This window comes from Scyliorhinus torazame, chromosome 3 (assembly GCF_047496885.1).
Source record: "Scyliorhinus torazame isolate Kashiwa2021f chromosome 3, sScyTor2.1, whole genome shotgun sequence".
In the NCBI taxonomy this organism is placed as follows: Eukaryota; Metazoa; Chordata; class Chondrichthyes; order Carcharhiniformes; family Scyliorhinidae; genus Scyliorhinus; species Scyliorhinus torazame.
The window spans coordinates 265,103,052-265,126,856 of record NC_092709.1 but is presented as its reverse complement, the minus strand read 5'-3'; the positions used below and the strand labels follow the sequence as shown (position 1 = coordinate 265,126,856).

At 50.0% G+C, this 23,805-nt stretch overlaps 1 protein-coding gene across 1 annotated transcript in view; it reads left to right on the top strand.

The window, feature by feature from the left end:
- pdzd2 (PDZ domain containing 2) overlaps positions 1-23,805 on the top strand; it is an 809,599-nt gene that overhangs the window by 511,650 nt on the left and 274,144 nt on the right. Inside the window, 1 exon segment of the mRNA XM_072497206.1 lies at positions 8,129-8,271. Coding sequence (XP_072353307.1) covers positions 8,129-8,271 — 143 coding nt within the window.

The window sequence follows — 23,805 nt, the reverse complement described above, 5'->3', positions numbered from 1 at the left end:
CTGCCTTTATATTCTGTATCAGTTGTTTAACTGCGTGAGGGCTGTAACTGCCTGGCTGGTCAAATCCAGTCCTAATAAATACTCAGTGCCTTTCATGGGGCGTCCGGTCATGAGGATGTGGGGGGTGTAGCCTGTGGATGTAGATACCGTGTTTCTTAAAAACATTAAAGCAAATGGGAGTACTGAATCCCATGTGCTGTTATTCTGCTGTACCATTTTCCTGAGGGTGGCTTTCAATGTCCTATTCATCCTCTCTACAATACCACTTGACTGGGGGTGGTATGCAATATGGAACTTTTGTCTAATGCCGAAAATCGTGAGGACGTTTTTCATTACGTGTCCGGTGAAATGGGGGCCTTGATCGGACTCTATACTGCGTGGGAGGCCCCATCTTGTAAAGATGTGGGGCGAAATTCTCCGGAAACGGCGCGATGTCCGCCGACTGGCACCCAAAACGGCGCCAATCAGATGGGCATCGCGCCGCCCCAAAGGTGCGGAATGCTCCTCATCTTTGGGGGCCGAGCCCCAACATTGAGGGGCTAGGCCGACGCCGGAGGAATTTCCGCCCCGCCAGCTGGCGGAAACAGCCTTTGTTGCCCCGCCAGCTGGCGCGGAAATGACATCTCGGGGCGGTGCATGTGCGGGAGCGGCAGCGGCTGCTGACAGTTTCCCACGCATGCGCAGTGGAGGGAGTCTCTTCCGCCTCCGCCATGGTGGAGACCGTGGCGGAGGCGGAAGGGAAAGAGTGCCCCCACGGCACAGGCCCGCCCGTGGATCGGTGGGCCCCGATCGCGGGCCAGGCCACCGTGGGGGCACCCCCCGGGCGACGGCCCAGAAAGAGGATGAGAAACTCTGGGAAGTTTTAAAGGGAACCTTCTCAGCCCCGTACGACAAGTTTAAAAACCGGCGCGGCGCGATTCCCGCCCCCGCCGAATCTCCGGTGCCGGAGACTTCGGCAACCGGCGGGGGCGGGATTCACGCCAGCCCCCGGCGATTCTCCGACCCGGCGGGGGGGTCAGAGAATGTCGCCCGTGGTGTGTTAATATTTTAGCCGTTGTCTTGGCCGTATTAGTTATTGACGGAAATGCTTCCACCCATTTTGTGAAGGTGTCTATGACGACCAACACATACTTGTAACCATTTCTGCACGGGGGTAGGGGTCCTATAACATCTATCTGGAGATTTGTCCAGGGTCCATTAACGGGGCGGGTATGGCTAAGTTGAGCCTTTTTTGCATATCTGTCCGGATTGTTCTGGGCACAGATTAAGCAATTCTCTACGTAGTGTGTGACATCGATTTTTAAATCAGGCCACCAACAAAGCGGTCTGTGGTGGGCTAGGGTGGGTTCAATTCCTTGGTGTCCATGATTGTCATGGAACTGACAAATGATCTGGTTCCTGTCCTGGCTGGGAACTATATAAATGCCATCCTTCAAAATCTCACCGTCATGTGTGGTTATTGAGTTTTTAAACTTGTCGTACGGGGCTGAGAAGGTTCCCTTTAAAACTTCCCAGAGTTTCTCATCCTCTTTCTGGGCCTTCGCTAAATCCTGAATGTTGGTCTGTGAGACCTGAACTGCGTGTACTGGGGTGCTTCCGGGGGGGGGGGGGGGGGGGGGGGAGGGGGGGGGGGGGGGTTCTAAAAATAACCGTGCCTGGAGCCTGCCTTCGCTAGGGCGTCTGCTTTAACGTTACCAATGGGGGAAGAACGGTGATGACTGCGAACCTTAATTATTCCGTATTTCCTATCCTTCACTGTCTCTAAGATATGGCTGAGTAACGGGGCTGAGGGTAGGGGTTTACCGTCCGCGGAAACAAATCCCCTTGTTTCCCAGAGTGGTAGGAATTCTGTCAAACTATTACAGACATACAAGCTGTCTGAGTAGATGTCTGTTGGGGTCGGGAACGAGTCTGGGTGGTCTACAATATATGCAATTGCTGCCAGCTCTGCTGCCTGCGAGCCTAAGTGTCCTGGCAACTGTCGTGTTGGGTGTTCTGATGCACAAATGATCCAACACGATACAACTGTCCTTCTGTAATAGTGGTACAACTGTACCACTATTACTAAAGCCTATACTTAGCTTCGGGTGCCCACTCAGTCAGAGGAACAATGGCCGTTGCTCGGTTCTGAGGCAGCTGGGTTGAGCTGTTTACAGGGTAGCAACTAGGAGCGTCTATCTCATAGCGTGCGTTGACTTGGGACTTACTTGGTCTGGTGCAGCTGCTAGGCAGGTCTCTCTCTTCGGTGAGAGCTAAAGGAGGGCGTTCTCCCTTGGGGGATACCTTTTATACTAAAAAGGGCTTTGCGTGCTTTTGGGCGGGCCTTGAACTTGGCCTCAACTAATTGGGTCTTTCCCAATCATCTGTATCGATTTTCCTCCAATAGAGGGGTGGTTCCCTGATCGCTGGGCGTGTCCTGGTGACTGTCAGTCTGCTTTGTCTTAGTTTCTTCTGGCGCCGGGGAGTCTGCCTTAACATTGTGTATCTAAATGTTTCCCTTTTGTCCCCGGAGATGGCTCATTAGTATGTAGATTGTTTGGTAGTTTCTGTCCTGTCTGAGAGTTTAAGGTTCTAATCACCAGACCGAGCTTGCACCTGCTTGTTTCTTAGCATTGTCCAATTTTCCCTGCATTCTTTGCGGGTGTCCATTTTGTAATCGGGACGTGGTCATCCCAGATGGCTACAACATGTTGGCACCACTTCAACAGCCAGCTGGAAGATAGTCTTCTGCTGGCTCTCCACCATCATTGGGAAAGTGGATTCCAAGACTTGTCATCAGGCTTGATTCTTGCAGATGCCTTTTTCCCAGTGCACCTCCAAGTGACGGTGAGCTTGGTTGATCCTACCTCCTCCTGTTGCAGACATGTGTCCATGCAGTGATCACCAGAATGTGTGACCATTTCTGGACTAGAACTAATATCCACTGGTGTGTATGTGTATATCTCTAAGCTGGTGGAGGGTACAAATGTCTACTGTGAAAGCTGCACTTGGTCATGCTCCTCTCTGGGTTTTTGTGTTGAAGCTGAGCAGGGTTTCCTGAGGCTTGGGCTTTGCTTCCTTCCTGTTGATCCTTGTAAATGAGAGAACGAGTGACAGTATTAGCTGTTTCTAACGTGGAGTCAGCCTGGTGGGCACAGATCCTACCGCCCCACCCCCCTCCTCCTGCCCCGTCAAGCAATTATGTTTAGCATCTAATAGTACTTCACAGTTCATGTATCTTTCAGATGCTTCCAGTCTTATAAATAACGCACTGGATTGTGTGCCATGTGATTAATACACTGCAGGTTATCCAGAAGGATTCTGGAGCAGCATCCTCCAGAGCAGTGAGCCCATGTAGATAGAAGGATAAGGCTCAGAGAAGCACGTCATTGGCGGTGCTTTCTGGTTCCCTCAATGCCCGAGCCCCTTCAAGACAGCGTGCGAGGTCTCTGTGTGGAATGGTGAGGGATGGACTGTAGTGGGACTATGAGGCATGACCTTGTCAAGTTGCCACTGAGATCCATGTCCCCTGGACAATTCATTGAGGTGAATGTGCCCAGTTGACAGTTCACTTAGCCTTGGAGTGTAGATGAGGCCATTCATTCTCTTTTGCCATTAGAGGGCAGTACTCTGCTGGTGGCCTTGTGCCCTGACTGCCCTGCTCGGTCTCCTCCTCCTATCCATCGATAAGAGGATATCCCTCCTGGCCTCCACATGGTCGACGAGGATGCCTAGGAAAAAGGGGTAATTCAATCTTGGCGCCAAAGGTCTCTGTTTTCTTCTGGCCATCTCAATTGTAATGATGGATAAGTTGCTGTCCAGGTGCTTTTAAATATGGCGCCCAGATATGATGGTGGGGAGAGCGGCATCCAGCCCCCCACCCCCGGCGTGCGACACATTGGGGAAACCCGGATTGTATATTAAATGAGGGTGAGGTCTCACGATACAACGGAAAGTCTCGGCAGCTTCTGCAGTAGGAAACCTCCCCCCACCCCCCCCCCACCCCCCGCCACCCAGTCAAAGGGAAAATTCTGCCCTACGATTCTAAAATAAACATAGAGAATGCTAGAAAAAAAATAGTGAATTAGTCAGAATCTGAAAGAATAGGATTAACACTTGAAGAAATGGTGAGTCAGTAAAGGGGCCTGCATACTATCTCCCCCGGGGATTTCTGATCCCCCCCCTCCCCTACCCTCTTAAATCTTCTCTGCTCTCCCTCCTTGTTGCCCCCCCCCCCCCCCCCCCCCCCGACCCCACCGAGGCCTGCCCTGCCAGGTCCGCCCCGCGCTTGGCCCTTCTCCTACTCTCCCTGGTGCCCCCCGATCTACGCTAACTACGTTGACCCCTGCCCTTAGCGCCTGGCTGTCTCCCGCCCGAATGCTCGGGCCCTCCCCCCACACCCCAAAGACCCATTAACCTGATTGTATCTCCCTGTGCCCTTTCAAGTCCCTTGCCCAGCCCCTAGCCCATCCCCCTATCAGAGGCCCCGGTCTCCTGCCAAAAGGCCCCCCGTTGCAATCTCCCAAACTCGCCCTAAGCAGTGCAGTCCCCATTCTCTGTCCAGGCTGAATACAATCTTAAATAAAACATTACAGTGCAGGATAATTTAACGGACCGCCGCCACACAACAGCTCTGTGAGCCCAGAGTCCTTTAGTTCAAGTCCAGCTTCTTCTTTTAATAAAAGTCCATTTCTAGTCAAAACAAGTTAGGTTAACAGACCACCGCCACTGTAGAGCATTGAAACACAAACCAAATGTCCGTTAGTTCAAGTCCAGCTTCCTCTCTTTAATAAAGGCCCAGACCTGTTCTGGTGTCTCGAAGTAGTGATGAAGTTCCTCAAACGTCACCCAAAGCTTCGCAGGATACAGCATTCCAAATCTCACCTGCTTTTTGAAGAGGGCTGCCTTTACGTTGATGAATCCTGCACGCCTCTTGCCCAGCTCCGCTCCCAGGTCCTGGTAGATGCGCACCTCGCAGTTCTCCCATCTGCTGCTCCTCTCCGCCTTGGCCCATCGCAGCAACCGATCCCTGTCGGCAAGCCGGTGAAAGCGAACCACCAAGGGCCTCGGTCGGTCACCCGTCCTGGGCTTCCTTGCGGGGGCTCTATGTGCCCCATCCAACTCCAGGGGTCGGGGGAAGGCCTCCGGTCCCATCAGCGCCTCGAGCACACCCATCACGTATGCGCCCGTATCCGATCCCTCACAGCCCTCAGGGAGGCCCACGATCCTCAGGTTCTGCCTCCTGGCTCTGATCCCCAGCTCTTCAAGCTGCTCCTGCATCCTTCTCTGGCGGGCGTTCAGCTCCTCTACCTCGTGCTCCAGCTCCGTTACTGTGTCCGCCTGGGTGGAGAGCTTCACCTCGACCTCCCTGAGCGCCTTCTCTTGGACCGCCTGCGCCTCGACCATTCGATCCATCACCGCCCTCATCGGGTCCAACGTGTCCCTCTTCAAGTCGGCGAAGCAGCTCCGGAAAAACTCCATCTGCTCCTCCCTTGGCCAGTGAGCCTCCGCTCCCTGTTCCCTGCTGGCCGCTATGCTTTGCCGCCCGGTCAGAGGTCCCCGCTGCTCCTGCTTCAAACTTTGCCGCTCCACTCGACCACTTCTGGTCCGACTGTCCATACCCTGGGAGGAAAACCTCTTCTTTTCGTCTCCTCCACCGATTCAGGCCGCCAGGTCCCGAAGAAATCCTGCAAAACAGGTCCGTTTGCCCATCGCGGGCGGGAGCGATCCGACCTGCGACCTGCTTCCTCGAGGGCGCCACCGGAAGTCCAGGGGCCTGCATACATGACGGGCAGGGTGAGTCCATTAGGTAGGAGCTGAGATGTCACTTTCGCAATGGTGGGTTCACATTTATGTGGAGTGTTTGTGGCCACTCAGGCCTCCCACCATCCCATAGTAGGTTCAGACTCGTAATCCATTCACATGCCAAAATACTCCTCATTAAGACTTTTTGTAATTGCGTCCCATTTTCATGATAAAGTCAGCGGTGCACGAGAATTGTGTTCAAAGGTGGAACAGCAGGAGAAGACCACTACAATTAAAATTTCACCCATCTTTCAGATAATGACCACTTTGCTGTATTGTTCACCTTTTATAATAACCATTGGAGCATTTTTAATACATAAAGTTTACCAAGATGCTTCTTAATGTGAATGATACTTTTACACTTTGAACTTTGTAATTTTACTACTTTTTATGGAGATCATTCTCCCGCATTCTTAGGTACCCCATATTGGCTGGGTTGTTCACAATAGGACATCCTGATTTGCAATTAAAATTGCTGATTATAACATCTCTTCGATTAGATGAACATTTCTTTTCTCTCCAGAATATAAGATTGATCTGTTATTTTAATGCTGTAATCCTTGGAACGTTTCACTTGAAAATGTAGCATTTTAAATGTTTCTTTAAATAGTCGACATCTTGACTGCTAACATTTTATATCACAAGTTTCCCTTGAATACTAGTATTCATGTCTCATCAGAACTCTGTGTGGTATTCTTGACAGAACTAAGTTCAAACAGGCTTGTTCTGGCAGGATTTTGTTAATGCCTATGGTAACTAACTGAATGCTGTAACAGACTTCATCTGCCTGAGAAACACCACAAATAGTCATCCACCACAATCGCATACCAAGGTGCTTATGGGGCAAGCGGTAAATGCTGATCTGTAGGAGAATATGTAGGCAAGGGAAATAAAGGTATCGTTGAAAGGCTGGATTTTCAGCAGGCTATTAGAGGAAGAGAGGAAAATAGTAAACCACAGATGGTCCCAGTGGGAGCACTGGTCTCATTGCTTTATTGGATCAAGAAGCCTAGTGGCTTATTTGTCAAAAATGCTACCACATTGTAAGCTAAGTTAATGTCAATCACATAGACTGTTCTCTGGTTATGAAATCTGGCTGCAATGAGTTTCACTTGCCTGAACTCAGATCTATCATGCACGTCAAACAAATTCAATCAGAAAATCTACTTATTTCCAAATTTGAAGGTCAATATTAATATTTAATGTGACTAAATAGTCTTCTGCAACTAGCAACTAAACTTGAAAGCAGAAGTAGCTTATTACTGGCAAACTTCCCCCTGTCTTCAGTACTGTCTCAGCCTCTATCTTGTGTGTTACTGCAACATAATTTACTCACCTATTATTTGATATGTTGGCTATGATTCACTGAAAGAAAGTATTCAGTGAGGCAGTGAGCTAAGAGCATATACCTGAAAATGAACCACTTGCACAATATCTTGATGGCAGCCTTCTACCTGTAAGACAATGGCTTTGGCATGGTGGTCAACTCTGTGTTAAGCATCACCAAGTGCGGCTCAAGAGCCCCACTCTGGCATAGCAATCTCTGCCGCATTTATTACTGTGAGAAACAGAGTGGGCTGAATAGGCACATGATTCGCTTGTCTCTTGTTTTCCCTGGGCCCTCTTCTCAGCTAACTGAGCTTTTCATTCTGATTGTTTCTTCCATTCGCTTCCAAAAAGTCATCCTCCAAAGGTCACGGCCATCAGTGACTGTCTCTCAGTTGTCAGTGCCAATGTCTGCCACCTTCATATCTCATTTCACCTGGACAACATATGCTGGACAGGAGAAAACACTGAACAGTTTCCACCTTGCTTCTTCAGATATCCTCAGAATGTCTTGGCAGAACAAGATCATCAACCTGGTGCATGCTAATTTCATTAGCATACACTCATTGCAGACATCGCTGGCTCGTCCATATTCATTGGATGGACGATGGCTCAAAAGGCCACTGCCTTGCAGCTTTCCAGGTGTCCATACTTCTGCTATAAGGAAAGGCGAGATATGAAGATGGTGAATACTAATATCGGTGCACAATATATTCTATATATTCAATATAAATTCAGCAGTGCAGGACAGCACAGTGGCGCAGTAGTTAATACTGCTGCCTCACGGTCCTGAGGACCCGGGTTCGATCCCGGCCCCGGGTCACTGTCCCTGTGGAGTTTGCACATTCTCGCCGTGCCTGCGTGGGTCTCACCCCCACAACTCAAAGATGTGCAGGATAGATGAATTGGCCATGCTAAATTGCCCCTTTATTCAAATTTTGTTTTTAAACTAAAAGAAAATTAAGCAGTGCGATGGATATTTATTAATTGTTGAAACTTTTATCTCATATTTTCCCAGCGGGAAGGCTGCCAAATATGGAAGATGCACATGGTGAAGGGTTCAGATGGGCTTGGCATTCAGATTACGGGAGGCCGAGGATCCAAGCGTTCGCCCCATGGCATCATTGTGACATACGTTGAAGAAGGAGGAGCAGCACAAAGGTAAGCGATGGATGTGGACAGTAGCAAACATCTCCCCATGTTTCACAAAATAAACACTGTCCTGCATTAAGTATTAGGCTATTAGGCTATTCATTTAAAAACATGCATGAAGTAGTTGTAGTAGAAACTACAGCTAGTTATGCATATTTATTATGTCTCTAGTTTGGTTAAATAACTTTGACTCTATTCTGGACAGAATCTTACCGGCCTCTGGGTGCCGGGCTAGGAGGAATTGGGGTGGGGGGAGTACTAAAATAGCAGGAGTTGTGTTGGGAGAGCTCCTTGACGCGCCGCTGCCGCTAGTGTATTTTACCAGCGAGGGGACCGGATGTGGCACAAGGAGAGGAACTGATCACCTTTACTCAGGCTGAATTCTATTTTGTATTAAATTAATCAACCTTTTGAAATGTCGACAATATCAGATCATTGTTGGCAGAAATTCTATCTGGCAAATCCAGATATAATTGTACACATTTCTGACCGTGAAAACAAAATAGATCAAGATTTGTTTTTAAAAATGTGCTGAATAATTAAATATCTGCAATACATCTCAAGTCTTTCAGAATGATCATGGCATAAGACTGACAAAGGTAATCTACCTTTGAATTAATTGATGTGTGTTCCATTGTCATCCCCATCAATGACAAAACAGGCACTTGTTATCGTTACTACCATTATTCAGGTTATCGGGACACACAACAATTGGATATAGACTAGAATTTAGGACAGGGAAGGTATCTGTTGCAGCTCCAACAAACGCCTCAGAGGGATTTTATCCGCGGGCTCCTGAAGTTTTAATGCTTTTCTAAAACTTACCTGTCTGAGGTGCATTCCTCAGCAACGACTATCCCTCCCGGGGTCGATGGGTCGAATGGCCCCCTTCTGCATTGTAAATTCTATGATTCTGTGGTGATGTGCATCACTGTGGGTACACTGGGGGTTAATGTAAATACATGTAGGCTAGCTAGACACTAGAGGGAGCACTAGAGGCATCACACACACACACACACTCAACCAATAGATCAGTTGGATAGCATACGACCAATGGACATTCACGATACACACAGAGGTGACAACCACAGGAGGGCATTACACCAACCCATATATAATGGACACCACATACATGATCTGCCTCTTTCCAGTGGAGACAGTCAGTGAGTATAGACACAGGGTTGATTCACTATCACTCCCACCACGTGGATTGCAGCAACTGGTTAGTCAGTCTGGGTAGCTATAGTAGGATTAGCAGTAGTGTCAAACCCGAGTAATAGAAGTGTAAATAGTTTAATAAACGTGTTGAAGTTATCTCCACATCTGAACCTTCCTTTGTCAAGAAAGCTGCTTATGCTACACCTAGAGCATAACAAATCATGGTACCAGCAGTGAACTGTTTCAATCCATATAGCCATACCTCAGCGTACAGTGACAACCAGCAACGATACCCAGGCAAGATGTTCGAGATCCGGGTTCCGCAGCAGCTCCAGTGCCACGGCGATCTCCGCAAAAACTGACGGGCATTCCGGCAAATGTTTGAAATCTTCCTGGTTGCAGCCGATCTGGAATACGTGGCCGATGCTGAAAGGACAGAGGTTCTCCTCACCATCGCTGGTGCCGGAGCAGAAGAAATCTTTTAAAAATTCAAGTTCTCCAAAGGGCAAAACAGGAGCGACTTCCAGGCAGTCCAGGACAAATTCGGCAAATACTGTGAGGAAAACACACTCCAACCAGCAAGAAAAGGTAAGAGAAGCGCCAGTACTCACTACGAGGCCGAGATCCCGGAGCAGAGAACAATTTTGATCGGCGGCCATCTTTCTAAAGGGACTGCACTTGCGCAGTTGCGCGAGAAGCGCACAGAACGGGAAGGTCCGTTTGCGCATGCGCGAGACGCTGCACATGCGCAATCACGAAAACGGCCCCCGGTACAGGAACAGCGATTTGCGCATGTGCAAACGCTTCCTACGTATGATGTCACATGCGCCATGGCGTCAGAGGCCCCGGACCATGCCCATTTAAAGGGGAAACGTCCCAAATCAAAGAAAAAATCTTTTAAAGCCTGTAAAACAACCTTCCTTCACCTGGAATGACAGCACAATGCCTCAAATTGAACCAGGAAATGAAATTAACCTCTGAAGAACCCTGCAACAAGCAGTTACCTACGCCCAAACTGATGATTCTGACCTTGAATACTTCGAAACCGACCTTTACATTTTCTCTGGACCACGCGAGCCCAATGCCAGCTCCGACACAAAACATGATGATGTGGTCTTGGAAGACAACGACTCAAATTAACCTTTCACCTTGGGAGGCTACCCCAGTACCAAATCCGAACCGCAACTAGACGTGTTGCACATTGATGACCCCGACGACGAGTTCTTCGGATTTGAGGATCTTCAGCCCAGCAGATATGACATCCCGACTCGTGAGTGCAGGATTATGCTGCGGCCTGAAACCAAGAGACCGAGAGCGGTACAAGCCCACAGAGAGTGGCCTGCTGCCTCACAGAGCGTGGTCCACGCACCGCTCAGGGTTCCCGACTCTAAGAAAGAAGACACGCAAGACTCCACGCCGCAGTCCTTGCATGAACAAGAAGTGATTCCAGTGTCACAAGCCTCCACAGCAAGCTCGTGGACAGACTCCACAATTGCAGAAACGCAAGACTCCAGAGCACAGTCCTTGCACGAACAAGAAGTGATCCAGTGTCACAAGCCTCCACAGCGAGTTCGTGGACAGCCTCCACGATAGAAGCAACGCAAGAGTCCGACGCACAGTCATTGCAGGAACAAGACCATGAGGGTCTAGCAACTTCCTCTGACCAACTAACGGCTGATGATGCAAGTCTGCCATGCTCAAGCAAACAGCAAGAAGACTATGACAGTCTACCACGCTCCAGTGCACAGCAGGACGACCATGATGGTCTATCATGCTACAGTGAAGAACAAAGCGACAATGACAGTCCAAGCCCAAATGAAGGACAACAGCAAGACAATGACAGTCCACCCACATTGTTTGCACCACCAGATGAAAACTCTAACAATTTACCCAACCCAAGTGAACAACAAGCAGCTACTGAGGCTCTACCCACGGTATGTGAGATGAGTGACGACAGCATCCCACTTCCCATGCAATATGTGCAAAGTGACAGACCTTAGCTAGTGTGTACAGAGGCACTCGACGATCACGGTGAGACCACTGGTGACTCCGGTGACACCATGATACTTACACCCTCATTCGCTCGAACCTCTCCACAAGTCAATGCATTCCTGCATGTTCCGACTCCAGACGAGCAGCTTCAAGAAATCTCAGCTGACTCCAGTGAACCTGCTAAGACTCCGGACAGGGAGCATCAGCAAACCGACACTGACTCAGTTAAGACAGACCAGACTCCAGATGGGGAACAACCAAACGCCGACGCTGATTCACGTAAGCCAGACTTTACTCCAGACAGGGAGTGCCGCAACCTCAGTGATGGCATGCTCAGGGTGACAGCAGATGCCACAACGACAGGAGATGGATCACTTAAAAATTACACTGGGTCAGTAATAACAAGCAGCAGCTACAGTCCAAGAGGAATACACCAATATTCACCACAGCTATATCAACACATTTTTTCCACACCAGCAGTGCAGCCAATGACAGCTCATGCTGGACAAACCCAGTATTCAGGCTTGCAGCAGCCAGCAGTCTATGCAGCATATTCTCAAATAGGCCAGCACTACGGATTGTCCACAAATGGAATTGGGACCGAAGGAGGACTACCACAAGCGCAATCTGCACTACAGACTGGATGCCTTAGTTACAGCCCAGGATTTGCTGCACCCCAGCCTGGCCAGATGGCATATTCCTATCAGATGCAAGGTTCTAGTTTCACACCATCACCAGGTATTTATGCGAGCAGCAATTCTGTTTCCAATTCGACAAGCTTCAACGGTTCTCAGCAGGATCACCCTTCCTGCACAGCATGTGGCCAGAACCAGTATGTACAGTCTTATCCAACTTCAACATATGGCATATCCATGACCTCGAATGATACTGTTGATGGTACCTCTTCAACGTCAACACCTTATCAGCTACAAGATGCCATCCGACTGCACCATCACAAACATCGAAAAAAGAAAGGGACTCCAAATCAGACAGCGAAGTGATTTGACCACTTCTTGGTTCCTGTGGCACAGGGACGTTGATGGCGTTCATAAGCAAGAGAGACATTTGACCATGATGATTGATGGTTTTTGGACTCACACGAAAGATTTGGACATATTGTTTAATCACTGTTCCCATGACTTGTATATACCTTACCTTATCGACCTGTTTTTTGTTCAATTTTCTTTAAGTGTACAGAAAATATGTAACATATAAAAAAGGGGGGGATGTGGTGATGTGCATCAATGTAAATACATGTAGGCTAGCTAGACACTAGAGGGAGCACCAGAGACATCACACACACACACTCAACCAATAGATCAGTTAGATAGGACACAACCAATGGACATTCACGATACACACACAGGTGACACAACCCCAGGAGGGCATTACACCAACCCATATATAAAGAGCACCACACACATGGTCTGCCTCTTTCCAGTGGAGACAGTCAGTGAGTATAGACACAGGGTTGATTCAATATCACTCCCACCACGTGGATTGCAGCAACTGGTTAGTCAGTCTGGGTAGCTATAGTAGGATTAGCAGTAGTGTCGAACACGAGTAATAGAAGTGTAAATAGTTTCATAAATGTGTTGAAGTTATTTCCACGCTGAACCTTCCTTTGTCAAGTGCACCACAAGGAAGCCGCTTATGCTACACCTAGAGCATAACAAATCAGATTCTATGATGATTGTATGACACTGCTGATGCTTCAGAGCTGTCAGCTCCCTAGTTGGGCTGGGAACATCAGGAGCCTGCTTTTCACCTGGTGCAAAAGAGATTTACCAGGATGTTGTCTGGTATGGAGGGCATTAGCTATGAGAAGAGATTGAATAAACTTGGTTTGTTCTCACTGGAACGAAGGAGGTTGAGGGGCGACCTGATAGAGGTCTACAAAATTAAGAGGGGCATAGACAGAGTGAATAGTCTGAGACGTTTTCCGAGGGTAGAGGGGTCAATTACTAGGGGGCACTGGTTTAAGGTGGAGGGGCAAGGTTTAGAGAAGATGTACGAGGCAAGTTTTTTACACAAGGGTAATGGGCGCCTGGAACTCGCTGCCGGAGGAAGTGTGGAAGCAGGGATGATAGTGCCGTTTAAGGGGCATCTTGACAAATTCATGAATAGGATGGGAATAGAGGGATACGGACCCCGGAAGTGTAGAAGATTTAAGTTTAGACGGGCAGCATGGTCGGCGCAGGCTTGTAGGGCCGAAGGGCCTGTTCCTGTGCTGTACTTTTCTTTGTTCTTTGTCTTTGTAAGAGGCCCACTGTCCATGATAAAATTTAGTTAGGCCTATATTCCAGAAATGAACAGAATTTGTTCAGCGCTTGATAGTCCAAGATTGAAGTTGATGGGGAATGTGGACTTCAACAAAACAGATCAGCCATGATCTTATTGAATGGCGGAGCAGGCTTGAGGGGCCAAATGACCTACTTATGTTCCTTTATCGTATGTTTGTATGTACAAATTGCAGTGAGATAAATACGCAGGTAATCTTTTGAAATTATGTTAGTTGAGGGATAACTGTTGTCCAGGACACTTTAATTTGGACCTTTATGTCTACCAGGTTAACTTCTCATCTAAAAGATGGCACCTCTGATAGTTCAGTGCCCCCTTTGTATTTCGATGGAGTATGAAAATGGGTTCTGTGATAATTTTGTGTTGTACCTTTTCCCGTTTGGGTCTGAAGCCAGCTATGGTTTTGACTCTATTCTCAGCTCCTGGAGCTAAGCAATAGATGACTTGATTTGCTTGTAGTTGTGAAATGAAATCCAGAAAGCCAAATTACTCTTCGATTCAAACAGGAAATCAATTAACAAGCTTGCATTGACCTCTGGGAATCGCTTGTCCTTTTCTTGGCTTTCAAACAAACAGCAACATGGAAGTTATAATAAACAGTGTAACTAACTGTTTTCTGAGATGCAAGCATCCAATTAGTGAGGTGAAATAGGAGCACATCCAGAGGAAATCACTTTTAGAGCCAGACAATAAACAACACCAGATCCAGAGGGTGCAATCTTCCCAAAAGGGAACAAAGTCCCCGAGCGAGCATGTTTAGCCGCGTGTTTCCTGGCACTCACAGTCCCAAGAAGCACATGGCTATTCAACGCGACTCGTGTTGAATAAGAGGCCTGAATGGGGAACGCGTGGCCAAGGCCGCACTTTGCTCCGTTTTTTACAATGAGGAGCTCTGCTCACCAGAACTCCCCATTGTAGCTAGAGATCAGGAAGCCATTTTTAAACGGCGTCCCAATTTCTGAGGCACCCAAAAGAATTCCTGACCCCACCCCCCCTCCCCCCCCCACGCCCCACCAGTCCAAACGCAATATGGGCGGGGGACCCTGCCCCACCCACACCAGGCAACCCCAGCCCAATCGCATGAGTGCACAAAATGCCAAACTGGCAGTGCACTGCCAATTGACAGTGCTATCTGGGCACCTTAGCAAAAGACCATAAGACATAGGAGCAGAAGTAAGGCCATTCGGCCCATCGAGTCCACTCCACCATTCAATCATGGCTGATTTCAACTACATTTACCCGCTCTCTCTCCATAGCCCTTAATTCCTTGAGAAATCAAGAATTTATCAACTTCTGTCTCAAAGACACTCAACGTCCCGGCCTCCACCGCCCTCTGTGGCAATGAATTCCACACACCCACCACTTTCTGGCTGAAGAAATTTCACCTCATCTCTGTTCTAAAGTGACTCCCTTTTATTCTAAGGCTGTGCCCCTGGGTCCTAGTCTCCCCTGCTAATGGAAACAACTTCCCTACGTCCACCCTATCTAAGCCATTCATTATCTTGTAAGTTTCTATTAGATCTCCCCTCAACCTCCTAAACTCCAATGAATATAATCCCAGGATCCTCAGACGTTCATCGTATGTTAGGCCTACCATTCATCCGTGTGAATCTCCGCTGGACCCGCTCCAGTGCCAGTATGTCCTTCCTGAGGTGTGGAGCCCAAAATTGCTCACAGTATTCTAAATGGGGCCTAACTAATGCTTTATTAAGCTTCAGAAGTACATCCCTGCTTTTATATTCCAAGCCTCTTGAGATGAATGACAACATTGCATTTGCTTTCTTAATTACGGACTCAACCTGCAAGTTTACCTTTAGAGAATCCTGGACTAGGACTCCCAAGTCCCTTTGCACTTCAGCATTATGAATTTTGTCACCGTTTAGAAAATAGTCCATGCCTCTATTCTTTTTTCCAAAGTGCAAGACCTCGCACTTGCCCACGTTGAATTTCATCAGCCATTTCTTGGACCACTCTCCTAAACTGTCTAAATCTTTCTGCAGCCTCCCACCTCCTCAATACTACCTTCCCCTCCACCTATCTTTGTATCATCGGCAAACTTAGCCAGAATGCCCTCAGTCCATCTAGATCGTTAATATATAAAGAGAACAGCTGTGGCCCCAACCCTGAACCCTGCGGGACACCACTCGTCACCGGTTGCCATTCCGAAAAAGAACCTTTTATCCCAACTCTCTGCCTTCTGCCTGACAGCCAATCGTCAATCCAAGTTAGTACCTTGCCTCGAATACCATGGGCCCTTATTTTAGTCAGCAGTCTCCCATGAGGCACCTTATCAAAGGCCTTTTGGAAGTCAAGATAGATAACATCCATTGGCTCTCCTTGGTCTAACCTATTTGTTATCTCTTCAAAGAACTCTAGCAGGTTTGTCAGGCACGACCTCCCCTTACTAAATCCATGCTGACTTGTCCTAATCCGACCCTGCACTTCCAAGAATTTAGAAATCTCATCCTTAACGATGGATTCTAGAATCTTGCCAACAACCGAGGTTAGGCTAATTGGCTTATAATTTTCCATCTTTTTTCTTGTTCCCTTCTTGAACAGGGGGGTTATAACAGCGATTTTCCAATCCTCTGGGACTTTCCCTGACTCCAGTGACTTTTGAAAGATCATAACTAACGCCTCCACTATTTCTTCAGCTATCTCCTTTAGAACTCTAGGATGTAGACCATCTGGGCCCGGAGATTTATCAATTTTTAGACCTCTTAGTTCCTCTAGCACTTTCTCCTTTGTGATGGCTACCATATTCAACTCTGCCCCCTGACTCTCCTGAATTGTTGGGATATTACTCATGTCTTCTACTGTGAAGACTGACGCAAAGTACTTATTTAGTTGCTCAGCTATTTCCTTGTCTCCCATCACTAGATTACCAGCGTCATTTTGGAGCGGCCCAATGTCTACTTTTGCCTCCCGTTTGTTTTTAATATATTTAAAGAAACTTTTACTATCATTCCTAATGTTACTGGCTAGCCTACCTTCATATTTGATCCTCTCTTTCCTTTTTTCTCTCTTTGTTATCCTCTGTTTGTTTTTGTAGCCTTCCCAATCTTCTGACTTCCCACTACTCTTTGCCACATTATTGGCTTTCTCTTTTGCTTAGCAGTGCCAGGCTAGCACACAGGTGGCATTGCCAGGGTGCCAGGCTCACACTGCCACAGAATGCCAGAGTATCCAGATGGCATCAGCAGTGCCAGTGCACCACCCTTCCCAAATGACATGCAGCCATTGGAGACCCCCACGAGTGCCATTTCCTATGGTCCCCATTTGTGGGGACCAATGCTAAACGACGCTCGCCCAAGGTCTCTTAGGTGAAGGGATTGAATCCCAAAGCCTCAGATACCTTGGGAATCTGCACATTTGAATGAAGCTTACTGCCTCGTTCTAATATGCAGATTTGCCAAAAATGGGCGGGATTCCCCTTGCAACAAGCTGGATAGATCCCGGGAGCAATGTCTCCCGGATTTCAATGGCCACGCTGTGCCACGGCGAGATGCTTTTCTGGCACAGCGTGGCCGTAAGATCATGCCCAGAATGTTAATCTATTTAGTTCTGTGGCCAAAGGTGTGGTTTTCACTGTGTGTGTCACACCCTTCAGTTTACACTAATACGCAGACTTCATAACATTTCCCCATGTTTCTGCTAGCACCTCTGTTATCTACAGTTGTCAATTGCTTCTGGTTTGATACAAAATCCTAAATTCTAGTTTATACCCAACATTGTCAGTTGTGTGTCCTGATATCCAGAATAATGGTAGTAACAATACCTGAATAATAGTAGTAACAATACCTGAATAATGGTAGTAATAATACCTGAATAATGGTAGTAACAATACCTGAATAATAGTAGTAAACAAGTGCCTGTTTCTCATTGATGGTGCTGACAATGGAACACACATCAATGAATTCAAAGAGAGATTAATTTCATCAGTCTTCTACCATGACCTTTCTGAAATGCATGTGACATATTGCAGATATTTTATTATTTAGCAATTTTTTTGAAACAAGTCTTGATCTATTTTGTTTTAATGACCATAAATGGATTTTCCAGGTAAAATTTCTGCCAACAATGACCTGCCATTGTCTATATTTCAAAGTATTGATTGATTTGATGTACTTAAGAAATAGGATTCAGACTTCCGGGTGCGGCTATGCAGAGCTAGGTCGCATATTCGGTAGCTCCCACTTGGAATGGACTTTTGGGCTCTTTTACAGGGCCCCTACGGCATTTGTTTGACATTTCCCGGTGTGGGAAGAAGACTGTAACATTCCCCTGACAGTGTCCCCCAGGAATGTTATGTTGTTTGGTTACCAGACCCGGCAGAAACAGTAAAAGATTTGTCTGTAACTGCAGGGGAGAGAGGAGCCTCTTCCAGCATGCAGGCGGGGGTAGGGCAAGCTTAAAGCTGCAACCTGACTTGAGGGCCTCTAATAAAGGTGAATTCTAGCAGCAGAGGGAACAACTATGAAGAGATCTACCAAGGCCATTGAAGAAGCGGGGACGAGGCTTCCGGTGGCGGCCATGGAGGAGTAGGTCGCGCATTCGGCAGCTCCCGTCTGGAACTTACTCTCAGACCTTTTTCAGGAGTTTTCACAGACTTTTGGGGGCAGATTGGTGAAGCGAACACTGCCAAAAGGATTCCCTCTCGAGACGTCCGGTTGCGGCTATGCGGAGCTAAGTCGCACATTTGGCGGGTTCCGCAAAAATGGACTTTTGGGATCTTTTCAGGGCCCCCAAGGGCACTTTTTCGACGTTTCCCGGTGTGGGAAGGAGTTAATAAAAGCTCCCCGCCAGTATATGGCTTTAACTAGGAGCGGGGTGACAAAAAAGGTGGTGGTGGAACAGAAGAAGGGAGGGAAGAAGGACAAAATGGCAGCGGGCGGAGACCAGGCAGCGTGGAGGCAGTGGGCGGAGGAGCAACAGGAGGGTAGCCAGCGCTGCCTCAGAGAGATTAAAACGGACCTGCTAGAGCCGATGAAGGCTTCTATTAATAAGCTGCTGGAGACACAGACGGACCAGGGGGTGGCGATCCGAGAGGCTCGACAAAAGATCTCTGACAATGAGGACGCAATCTTAGGCCTGGCGTTAAAGGTGGGGGTGCACGAGGTGCTCCACAAGAAATGGCAGGAGCGGTTCGAGGAGATGGAGAATCGGTCGAGGCGGAAGAATCTGTGGATTCTGGGCCTCCCGGAGGGGCTGGAGGGGCCGGACGTGGGGGCCTATGTGGTCACCATGTTAAACTCGCTGATGGGAGCGGGGTCCTTCCAGGGGCCCCTGGAGCTGGAAGGGGCCCATAGAGTGTTGGCGAGGAGGCCCAAGGCTAACGAGCCTCCGCGGGCGGTGCTGGTGCGGTTCCATCGGTTCGTCGATCGGGAGTGTGTGCTCAGGTGGGCCAAGAAGGAGAGGAGCAGCAGGTGGGAGAACGCGGAGGTTCGGATATATCAGGACTGGAGTGCGGAAGTGGCGAAGAGGAGGGCCGGGTACAATCGAGCGAAGGCGGTGCTGCACAGGAAGGGGGTGAAGTTTGGCATGTTGCAGCCGGCGCGACTGTGGGTTACCTACAAGGACCATCACCATTATTTTGAGTCTCCGGAGGAGGCGTGGGCCTTTGTTCAGGCCGAGAAGCTGGACACAGACTGAGGTTTGGGATGGACGATTGGGGACTGCGGTGGATATGTTATGCCTATTTTTGGTTCGCCGGGGTGGGGGGGGCCTTTGCATTGTTTTGGGTTTCTTTTTCTCTGTATTTTTCTCTTTCGGGTTGGGGAGGGTGGATAGGGCGGGTTGGGCACTGTTTTGTTGGTGGTGGGGCCTGGTAGGTGGAGAGCGTGCAGAAGACTGGGGGGGGGGGGGGGCAGGGCGGGGAATCGAGTTGCTGCTGCTAAGGTCAAGGAGGAGCTGGAGCGAGTGGGGGGGGGGGGGGGGGGGGGTCGAGACTGGGGTATGCCACTGTGGAGTGCGGGCGCGTGGCTGGCCGAGGAGGGGTCATGGCTAGTCGGCGGGGAGGGGGGCGGGTAGCCCCCTGATCCGGCTGATAACCTGGAATGTAAGGGGACTGAATGGGCCGGTTAAGCGGGCCCACGTGTTCGCGCACCTGAAGGGGCTTAAGGCGAATGTGGTTATGCTCCAGGAGACACACCTGAAGGTGGCAGACCAGGTAAGACTGAGGAAAGGGTGGGTAGGTCAGGTGTTTCACTCGGGGCTAAATGCCAAAAATCGAGGGGTGTCATTCGAGGCGTCGTGCATTGTGGCAGATAATGGCGGTAGGTACATAATGGTAAGTGGTAAGTTGCAGGGAGAGAGGGTGGACCTGGTCAATGTGTATGCTCCGAACTGGGACGATGTGGGTTTTATGCGGCGTATGTTGGGTCGGATCCCAGACTTGGAAGTGGGGGGCCTGATAATGGGGGGAGACTTTAACATGGTGCTGGATCCGGCACTGGATCGCTCCAGGTCTAGGACGGGTAGGAAGCCGGCGGCGACTAGATTGTTGTGGGGATTTATGGACCAAATGGGAGGGGTGGACGCTTGGAGATTTGCAAGGCCGGGGGCTAGGGAATTTTCATTCTTCTCACATGTCCATAAGGCTTATTCTCGAATCGACTTTTTCATTTTGAGTAGGGCGCTGATAGCGAGAGTAGAGGATACCGAGTATTCGGCAATAGCCATTTCGGACCACGCCCCGCATTGGGTGGACTTGGAGATGGGGGAGGAGAGGGACCAGCGCCCGCTGTGGCGCTTGGAGGTGGGGCTGTTGGCGGACGAGGAGGTGAGCGAGCGGGTCCGAGGAAGTATAGAGAGGTACTTGGAGACCAACGACAACGGGGAGGTCCGAGTGGGGATGGTATGGGAGGCACTGAAGGCGGTGTTGAGGGGAGAGCTGATCTCCATTAGGGCCCACAAGGAGCGGGGAGAGAGGGAGAGGCTGGTGGGGGAGATGGTGAGGGTAGACAGGAGGTATGCGGAAGAGCCTGAGGAAGGATTGTTGAGGAAGAGGCGCAGCCTCCAGGCCGAATTCGACCTGGTGACCACCAGGAAGGCGGAGGTGCAGTGGAGGAAGGCCCAGGGGGCGGTCTACGAGTATGGGGAAAAGGCAAGCCGGATGCTGGCGCATCAGCTTCGGAAGCGGGACGCAGCTAGGGAGATCGGGGGAGTTAAGGACAGGGGAGGGAGCGTGGTGCGGAGTGGGGTTGACATCAATGGAGTCTTCAGGGACTTCTACGAGGAATTGTACCGATCCGAGCCCCCACGGGAGGAGGGAGGGATGGGCCGTTTCCTGGACCAATTGAGGTTTCCGACTGGTGGCGGGACTGGGGGACCTGATTGGGTTGGAGGAGCTGATCAAAGGGATAGGAAACATGCAGGCGGGGAAGGCACCGGGGCCGGATGGTTTCCCGGTCGAATTCTATATAAAATATATGGACCTGTTGGGCCCGCTGTTAGTTAGGACCTTTAATGAGGCAAGGGAGGGGGGGGCTTTACCCCCGACGATGTCCCGGGCACAGATCTCCTTGATCCTGAAGCGGGACAAGGATCCCCTGCAATGTGGGTCTTACAGACCGATTTCCTTGCTAAATGTAGATGCCAAGGTGCTGGCGAAGGTCTTAGCCACGAGGATTGAGGATTGTGTGCCGCAGATCATCCATGAAGACCAGACGGGGTTTGTGAAGGGGAGACAGTTGAAGGCGAATGTGCGGAGGCTTTTGAACGTTATCATGATGCCGGCGAGGGAGGGGGAGGCGGAGATAGTGGTGGCGATGGACGCTGAGAAAGCCTTCGATAGGGTAGAGTGGGGGTACCTGTGGGAGGTGCTGAAGAGGTTCGGGTTTGGGGAGGGGTTTGTCAGGTGTGTTAGACTGTTGTATGAGGTCCCGATGGCGAGTGTGGCCACAAATAGGAGGAGGTCCGAGTACTTTTGGTTGCACCGAGGGATGAGACAGGGGTGTCCCCTGTCCCCCCTGCTCTTCGCACTGGGCGATTGGACCCCTGGCTATGGCACTGAGAGAGTCGAGGAACTGGAGGGGGTTGGTGCGGGGTGGGGAGGAGCATAGGGTGTCGCTTTATGCGGACGACCTGCTGCTGTATGTGGCGGACCCGGTGGGAGGAATGCCAGAGGTAATGAGGATCCTTGGGGAATTCGGGGACTTTTCGGGGTACAAGCTCAATATGGGGAAGAGCGAGCTGTTCGTAGTTCAGCTAGGGGACCAGGAGAGGGGGATTGGCGAGCTCCCACTAAAAAGGGTGGAGAGGAGCTTCAGATATTTGGGGGGCCAGGAGCTGGGGGGCCCTGCATAGGCTTAACTTTACAAGGCAGGTGGAGCAAATGGAGGAGGAGTTCAAGAGGTGGGACGTGGTGCCGCTGTCCTTGCCGGGTAGGGTGCAGTCAATCAAAATGACGGTGCTGCCAAGGTTTTTGTTCCTGTTCCAGTGCCTCCCCGTGTTTATCCCGAAGGCTTTTTTCAGGCGGGTTAACAGGAGTATAATGGGGTTTGTGTGGGCGCGAGGGACTCCGAGGGTGAGAAGGGTGTTCCTGGAGTCGAGTAGAGATAGGGGGGGGGCTGGCGCTGCCCAACCTCTGTGGGTACTACTGGGCCGCCAATGCGACGATGGTGCGCAAGTGGTTGATGGAGGGGGAGGGGGCTGCATGGAAGAGGCTGGAGACGGCGTCCTGTGTGGGTACGAGTCTGGGGGCGCTGGCAACGGCGCCGCTGCCGCTCCCTCCCAGGAGGTATACCACGAGCCCGGTGATGGTGGCGGCCCTCAAAATTTGGGGGCAGTGGAGGCGGCATAGGGGGGAAGTTGGGGCCTCGGTGTGGACCCCATTACGGGGGAACCATCGGTTCGCCCCAGGAAGAACAGGTGGAGGGTTTTCGGGGTGGCACAGGGCAGGGATACGAAAGTTGAGGGACCTGTTTGTGGACGGGATGTTCGCGAGCTTGGGTGAGCTGGAGGAGAAGTACGGGCTCCCCCCGGGGAATACCTTCAGGTACTTACAGGTAAGGGCGTTTGCCAGACGGCAGGTGGTGGAATTCCCGCGGTTACTGCCACACGCAGTACAGGACAGGGTGCTCTCGGGGGGGGGGGGGGGGGGGAGTGGGGAAGATCTCGGAAATTTACCAGGTGATGCAGGAGGAGGAGGAGGCCTCGGTGGTGGAGTTGAAAGGTAAATGGGAGGAGGAGTTGGGAGAAGAGATTGAAGAGGGGACGTGGGCAGATGCCCTAGGGAGGGTGAATTCTTCCTCTTCGTGCGCGAGGCTCAGCCTCATACAGTTTAAGGTGCTGCACAGGGCACACATGACCGGGACAAGGATGAGCCGGTTCTTTGGGGGTGACGGCAGGTGTGTTAGGTGCTCAGGGAGCCCAGCAAATCACACCCATATGTTCTGGGCATGCACAGCGCTGGGGGAATTTTGGAAGAGCGTAGCGAGGACGGTGTCGAGGGTGGTAGGATCCAGGGTCAGACCGGGCTGGGGGCTCGCAATATTTGGGGTGGCAGAGGAGCCGGGAGTGCAGGAGGCGAAAGAGGCCGGAATTCTGGCCTTTGCGTCCCTGGTAGCCCGGCGAAGGATTATCCTTCAGTGGAAAGATGCGAGGCCCCCAAGCGTGGAATCCTGGATCAGCGATATGGCAGGGTTCATTAAATTGGAGAGGGTGAAATTCGCCTTGAGAGGGTTGGTACAAGGGTTCTTTAGGCGGTGGCAACCGTTCTTAGATTTTCTGGCAGAACGATAGACATTGGTCAATGGCAGCAGCAGCTCGGGGGGGGGGGGGGGGGGGGGGGGTTTACTTTATTTTTGTTTATGTTATTTACACTGGAGGGTCTGAGGGGGTGTATACACCTGTTGTGTTAAGTCGGGGTGTTAATGTTAATTTATTATTTATGTACAGGGGGGGAGGGGTTTGGGGATTGCTTTTTTTGATTGTGTTTTGTACTTAACCCTGTTGGGTTCTTTTCTCTTTCTCATTTTGTTATTGATATTTTATGAAAACCTTTAATAAAAATTATTTAAAAAAAAAAGAAATAGGATTCAGTCTGAGAAAAGATCAGTCAACCCCTCTGCTTCATCTGGAAAAAGCTAC